Source organism: Mesitornis unicolor, unplaced genomic scaffold (assembly GCF_000695765.1).
Source record: "Mesitornis unicolor isolate BGI_N332 unplaced genomic scaffold, ASM69576v1 scaffold35727, whole genome shotgun sequence".
NCBI classification, from domain to species: Eukaryota; Metazoa; Chordata; class Aves; order Mesitornithiformes; family Mesitornithidae; genus Mesitornis; species Mesitornis unicolor.
The window spans coordinates 25,337-32,330 of NW_010197683.1; the positions used below are offsets into that span (position 1 = coordinate 25,337).

At 47.7% G+C, this 6,994-nt stretch overlaps 1 protein-coding gene across 1 annotated transcript; it reads right to left on the reverse strand.

The window, feature by feature from the left end:
* Positions 1–4,595: 4,595 nt before the first annotated feature.
* On the reverse strand, positions 4,596–5,644 carry LOC104544118 (melanin-concentrating hormone receptor 1-like; the record flags this gene model as incomplete). The annotated part of the gene is made up of 1 exon (XM_010188883.1): positions 4,596–5,644. A coding segment is annotated over one exon (1,049 nt), but the record flags the coding sequence as incomplete, so codon positions are not given.
* Between the last annotated feature and the right edge of the window lie 1,350 nt (positions 5,645–6,994).

The window sequence follows — 6,994 nt, forward strand, 5'->3', positions numbered from 1 at the left end:
ATATCCTTCATACAGTCTTGCCCCTAGGAAGTGTTGGATGTTCCTCCAGCATTGAGAGATGGTAAAAGGTACTGAGCTGACAACCCTGAAGGATTTTCTAAGGTGCTTGCCCTCAGCATGTTCAGAAGTGCTTATGAAAGCACCACTCTGTGTTCACCAGTGAGCCACCTCTGAAGTGTAACTTTGCAGTTGTTGAAGCCCAGCTCTACTCTTCAGGAGACGCCAGTGCTACTGCTCCCACATGAGTCAGACTGAGAGATCAGGAGTGATGATTTCCATAGCCAATGCAACTGTACCGGTAGAAAGATGCTGTAAGAGTAATAACTATTGGGTCCTGTACAATTGTAGGACCTGTTTCCCAAATGGCATATGGGTTGGGCACAAAAGCCCTAAGAGCAGGTATAGTCTCTCCTGCCCTCCTGCAGTTAGAGTCTAGGTCTCTTACCAAAGGTTTTCCCTCCAGTGGTGCAGGGAGTTCCCTGTTCAAATACTGCCCTGTAAATACAGCCTCAAAATGCATCTTCTGTTGCCTGGAGGAACAGAAGGCCTCTTGTCTGCTGGAGGAGGTCTCCAGTGGGAGGTGGGGTCTGTAGGTAAGAGACTCTCCCCCTTTTCTTCTCTACCATTCAGACTTTCCTGCGTGCTGCCCGCTCTCCAGCCCTGCAGCAGTGGACAGGCTTCAGGGGGCTGTGAGGGTTTAGCTCTGCTGCTTTGCTAATAAGAAAGGGCATTGCTGTGTGTTCCCTGCATCTGGCAGGAGGACTAATGCAAAGCAAGTGGGCTGAGAACGTATCTGTACCTGCTGCGTGGCTCCTCTCCCACCGGTGAGTCTGTTGAATAAAATGCGTCCAATTAGCAACTCAGGAGGATTGATGAAATGTGGTTAGTCAGGTCCTGGCTGTGTCCCAGGGGCCAGTGAGTCACCCCACTTTTCCTTCCTCCCCATCCTGCAGCCCCCAGCATTATGCTCACTCTCCATTGCTGTTGCAGTTTGTTCCTGGGCAGGTTTAGCTATGCAGAGACTTCAGGTGGAAAAGGGTGTCTGAAGAAGGATGTCATCAGCCCAACAACAGGCAGGGCTTTGGGGACCTTGACTCTAGCTTGCCCTTAGGCAAGCATAACCACCAGGAAGGCAGGAGTGTATTTCACTGCCTGATGGGGATGCAGATAGTGGGAAAGAGGTAACTGAGACTGGGACTGTATCCTGCAGCAACCAGCAAAGAGGTCTCTGTTGCTAACTGGGAAAGTAGGAGTAAAAGTAACTGGGCCATCTGCCCCTTGTGGGAGTTTATCAAGAGCAGAGCTGTGACATGTGGCTTCAGTCGCACCTCTAAGGACAAGGAGGGGAAGAGGAGGGGGTGGAGATGAACCCATCTGTCTTCCTGCTGTCTGACGAGACAGCTCGTGAACATACAGGAAAAGTGCTGGTGAAAAGAGCTGAGGAAACTTGTCTTATCCAGCATGGCAGGCTCTTGATCCAAACAACTAGATTAAATAGTATTTCTTCCATCACTCTTTGGTTTTGGTCTCCTTCCGCCCATTTTTAGCTGGGTTTCCTTTAGTTTCTCTCAAGCAAGGGAGACAACAGGAGGAAACACACTGTGTTATCTCTGTGCCCTTCTCACCATGCTTTTCAGACAGACCTCAGCAGCACTTCAGCTGCCTGTCTGCACAAGTAGCTGTGTCCTTTGCTACTTAGCAATGTCTTTTATTCAGGCTTTGCAATCAGTAAGTGAGGCACTGAGATGGGGTGGAGGAAGGTCATGTACTAAATACAAAGAGCAGAATACACACAGAAGTAAAGCTGAACACAAACCAGAATGTCAACAGACTCTCCAACTTAACAAAGTTGGCTCTGAAAAATAGGTTAGGAATTTGGAATAGGTCATGCCAAGGTGCACAGAGACTGTATAGCTACTGGAAGTTCTCACCTTACCCCCTAGGTAAGGAGACATCTCTGAAGGCCTTTGATCAAAAGGTTTGTGTTGGAAGGAGAGGCTTTTGTTCATCTTGCCTTGTGCTTTGAGGAGTTTTAAGGAAAATGGCAAAAAGCTATATGCTGTCTGTGTTCTTTGCTAGTTTGCTGTCTGTACCTCTCTTCCCAACTTTCCAGCACATCCACAGCTATCCGCATCCTTGTCTTCCCAAGGTGTGTTTACCACAGCTTTTATGGATGTAGATGGAAAGGGAGGGATCCTAGCCAGTATTTAGATGTCTGGACTAGGAAACCTGTTGGGGACAGGCAGGAGGAACATGAGGGAATGGAAACCATGAGCCTTTGCAGGGTGGTGGGAAGAGGCAGGTGCCTTTGCTGGGACAGCAGCTAAATGGGAAGCCCTGTCCCTGGTGTTGGGACCAGGTCTCTGTAGTATGGCTTTCCACCTCACATAGATGAGATGTAAAAGGACATCAGCCTGGGAAGATGCCTGTGTAATGTGCCTTGACTTCAGTGTTATGAGGCCTGGAAAAGGTCTATCCCACAAAGACCTTTGAGTGTTGCACCAGCTGGTGCTGGCCTCTCTTCTTGGTTGGCCCACGGTGTCCCTGTGGTTCCTAGCACAGTGGCTTGGCCACACTGGGTCAGACTGACTCACTTGAGACAGGAATAGACTAGTTCAACCATAAACACCTTTACTTGTAAGCAAGATAATATCTTCAGTGTGCTGCTCTAAGAGCCCTGACGATTCAGGCTGTCTTTACTTCCCTTCTTACTGGAATTAAAGGAGGAAAAAAAAACCCACCCAGCCATTACCACCTCCTTTCACAGAGAAGCTGCCAGTCCTCCCCTTAACTTCCTTATGGGAGAAAGGTGACACAATAGCTTCCCTTGTCCTGAAAGCAAGTCTGGCTTGGCACAGCGCTCATCTTCCCCGACCTTTGCTCCCAGGCACTTTGGGGAAGAGTACTGACCAAAGAGCAAAACAGCTCCATGAAAACCAGCACTGGCAGCTAAATGGGGCAAAGATCTTATTGCCCAGGGAAATAGGGAGAAAAAATTGACAAGATACTGTATGGCGTGAATGTGCTGCTGCAGTGGGTGCACGTTGCCAGAGCTTGGAATGAAAATAGACCCTGCTATGAGGTTTGTTCAATGACTCGACTAGCAACTCGCTGCATCTGATGTTGCCGAAAGTGCTGGTGTTGCACACAACCTGCTTTGATTGCCGGAGGTGAGTGAATGGTGGTGTGTTCTCTGCAGGGTGTAAACTGAAGCACTGGCTGTAGTTAAAACACCTGCGAGTGTGGTGTATGTGTGTGCATCAGATGTGCCTGTAAGTGCACATGGCTTGGGAAGCCCTGGGCAGGTGACGCAGTTTTGCTGTGTAGCTGTGTAAGAGTGAATTTCTGTTCTGGGTATAGTGTGGGTGGCTGGCAGCATGAAATCATAAGCGTGGTAACATTCTTTTGTGCTGTTTAATGTTTTTAATTCTTCTTTATATTAAATTAATATACAGTAACCAATTCCTCCACGTCTGACAAAGTGTTGAACAATGCCTGCACAGTCCCCTGGGAGCCCTGCACAGGCTGTCAGCGTAATCCCCCTCGTCTAGCTGATCTGTGCTGTCTTTTCTCTAGTCTTTGTAATGAGCAAAGTTATTTCCTAATCTGCAACTGTCAAAGCTGCATATACAAAACACACACTTAATTTTCCTTCTTTTAACTTTGTAAAGTATTTGTTATTTTGAGGAAGCTGCATAAGCAACTCTGCTTCCTCTGAGCTGCCTTTTTACATCTCACTCTGCAGATCTCTGCACATTGTATTTTTTTAGTCATGTTTAAAGCCCTCTGCCTGGGGTTCCCCAATGACTGTGCAGACTGTGAGGCAGAAGAGCAGCATGAGGAACGAACATGTGTGAAAATCGGCTCATTGGCATGAAAAGCCACAAAGCTGGTGTTAGCAGCAGTAGTTTTGAGAACTGTTTGTAGTCCCTTGAAGCAGTGCAATTGTTATTTGCCTGATTTCGTTTGAAATATTTAGGATTAGCATTGAAATTAGCCAGTTTTTGAAAATATCTTGAATGCTAAACAGTACAGCCCTCTGGAGGCAGATGGGGCTGGTCCGAAAGTGGCAGCCCTAGGTGAGACTTCTGTCTTCAAGATCTCTCTTGGCTGTTTACTTCTAGGATGTGAGCACAGCCATCAAAGTTTGCAGGTCAGATTTCTTATGAAAAATAAATATATGATGTTATGTTTCAAAGGTTCAGGTTTTGAATGAAGCTTTATATTGGCATCCTGCTCAGGCCAAGAGGTGGGGAATCACTGGGTAACGTTGCTGATAGAAGTTTGACTCTTCCAGAGTAGAATCCTCTTTCTGTCCTTTCTCACTTTTTCCATCCATTCTCTCTGGGGGTCCAGTGTCCTATGTGATAAGAGTTCTCCCATTCGGGAGTGGAAAGCAGCAGCAGTGTGCACTATCTCATAGGTCAAGGGCAGTGCAGGAGCAGAGAGAGCCCTGTGATGAAAAAGGGAGGCACCTGGACTTCTGAAGGTGGAAGCTTGTAGTTCATACACTTCACCAAGAACTGCCCTGAATCTACTGCTTCTCCATTGGCTTACTGCTCTGAAGGCTTTTTGCTGCAGTCGCTTCAGAGTGCCTAGTGAACAGCAACAGTCACAGGCAGTGAACATGGGGAAAAGTCCTCCAGAAACTGAGTCTGTTGAGTGGATTCTGGTGCCAGTTTTAGACATACGCTAGCCTCTGTCATGCTGTTGTTGTTGACAGAGCTGCTGTTGCGACATGGCTCTTTTGCAGGGCGGATGGCCACTAAGAGCTGGCGCTTGAAGGTCTCACTAAGGGCAATGTAGAGGAAGGGGTTGAGGCAACTGTTGGCATAGCCCAAGCTAATGGCAAAGTTGTAAGCATAAAAGAAGGCCATGGATGGTGTGTCGATGCCAAGATGAACCAGCTGGAGGATGTAGAAGGGAGCCCAACAAATAAAAAAGGCAGAGCAGATGGCAACTGCCATGCGGGTGACTTTCTTGGTACGTACTTGGAGGCTCCTTTGGGGCAATGGGACCACAGTGGTGGCCATGTGCTGGAGGATCTTGAAATAAACCACGCAGATCACAATCAATGGCACAGCAAATGCCAGCATGAACTGATAGAGGGTGAACCAGTAGATATCAGTCTCTGGGTTGGGAAGCAAGAGAGCGCAGCGGACAGTCCCATCCTCCAGAGGCATAAGACCTGCATACATCCACACGGGAATGATGGTCAGGAAGGAAAGGAGCCACACCAAGCAGATAACTAGAGCTGCAACACATGGGGTCCGGACGTAGGTAGATTTTAGAGGGTAGACAGTTGCCAGGTAACGATCCAGTGTCATCACTGTGAGGATGTTGGTGCTGGTGATCTGACTGTTGGTGTCCAGGGCAGTGATGATGGTGCACAGGGGAGCTCCAAAGTACCATGAGCCATTGCCTAGGAGCTGGTGGATGAGGAAGGGCATACCCAAGAGGAAGAGGAGGTCCACAATGGAGAGGTTGAAGATGAAAATGTCAGGCACAGTCTGTTTGCATCTCAGCTTCTTCTTCTTGATGATAGTGTAGATGACAATGAGGTTCCCCACAATGCCCAGGAAACAGATGATGCTGAAGAGACTGGGCATGATCACATTGGTGTATGGAGCTGCCTTCTCTGCTGCTGCCAAAACAAACCAAAGCCATGAGTGCAACCTAGAGGCAACCTCTTTACATCTGTGTGCTTGCCCTGTCCTGCAGCTGGATCCCCCTCAAAGACGTAGCTTGGAATGATGCTTAAGACCCTCTGCCATACTTGGAGAGGCTTAGCTGGAGATTTGACACTTCCTCCTTTCCCACCCAATGCATGCAGCACACCACCCAGATCTGGTCATATGTAGACATCTTTCCTCAGCTCTCTTGATGAATTTCTGTCCTGATCTGAACCTCCCCAGCTCTTTTGCAGGGACTAATATCAGGCTGGTGTGTTTCTGCATTTACCAGTGTCTGACAGGGAGCTGGCAGGAACTTTTCTTCCAGTCAGTCTGGGTGTGCAGCCATTTAAAGGGGAGTGACTGAGGCAGCTGGTGCTTTCTCCGTCAGCCAAGTAAGCCTATATGCAGGTGCCAAAATCTGGATATAGCCAATGCTCAAGCTGTTGTGTCAGAAAGCTTCAGCTCATCTGTTGGGTGTTTTATCTATTGTACAGTATCAGACACAGAGTTCACTGACCATGCAGGCAGATAACAAATGCTTATCTAAATTGTGGTATCTGGGACTGTACCCTTGCTGTGTCCCACCTCTGTCAGGGTTAAGCCAGAGCATGCATTCCTTTCCATCTTTCTTCCCTGCCCTTTTCCCTTTCTCTAGTTTCTTTTCTAGAAAGAAATCCAAGTGTGTGACCTAACAGGGATTTTGGGAGTATGTTTCAGAGTGGCCCCTCAACAAGGAATGCCCTAGTTATACATGGAGAAAAAAAGGGCTTAACACTGTTGTCTCTGGTTTCTGGATGTAGGTGGATTTGCAAATGCAAAATTTTTGCCTGATAATGCTTATCAGCATTGATGCTTGACTGTTGCTGTTTGGGGTGGGAGGCCCAAACGCAATCAAACGCACATTTTTCTGGTCCCTAACTAGGGTTTAAAAATCACATTTTAAAATCACAAGCCTTCAGTGCCAACTACCAGGAATTTCTGCTCCTGGGCACAGAAGGTGGTGTCTAAGGCACTGACTGGTGCTCCCTGTTCTGCAGGATTGCCATGTGCAGTGTGTGATGGAGTCTTAAATCACGTCAGTTGAGGCAAATCTTAATACTCCTCTCTTATAGAACCTGATTTTTTTCCTCGGGGAAGGCTTTGTGCTAGTTATTTGTGTGGCTGTTACAAGGACATGCATGATAGCCCCTAAGCCTAGACTGCATGTGGTTTTTTCACTGAATTGCAGAGGATTCAATGTGGTGTTAATTGGAAATGCTTTCAGTCACTGTGCTGTTCCGCCTCCTTGGCAGCCTACACCTGGAGGAGAAAGTTGGGAG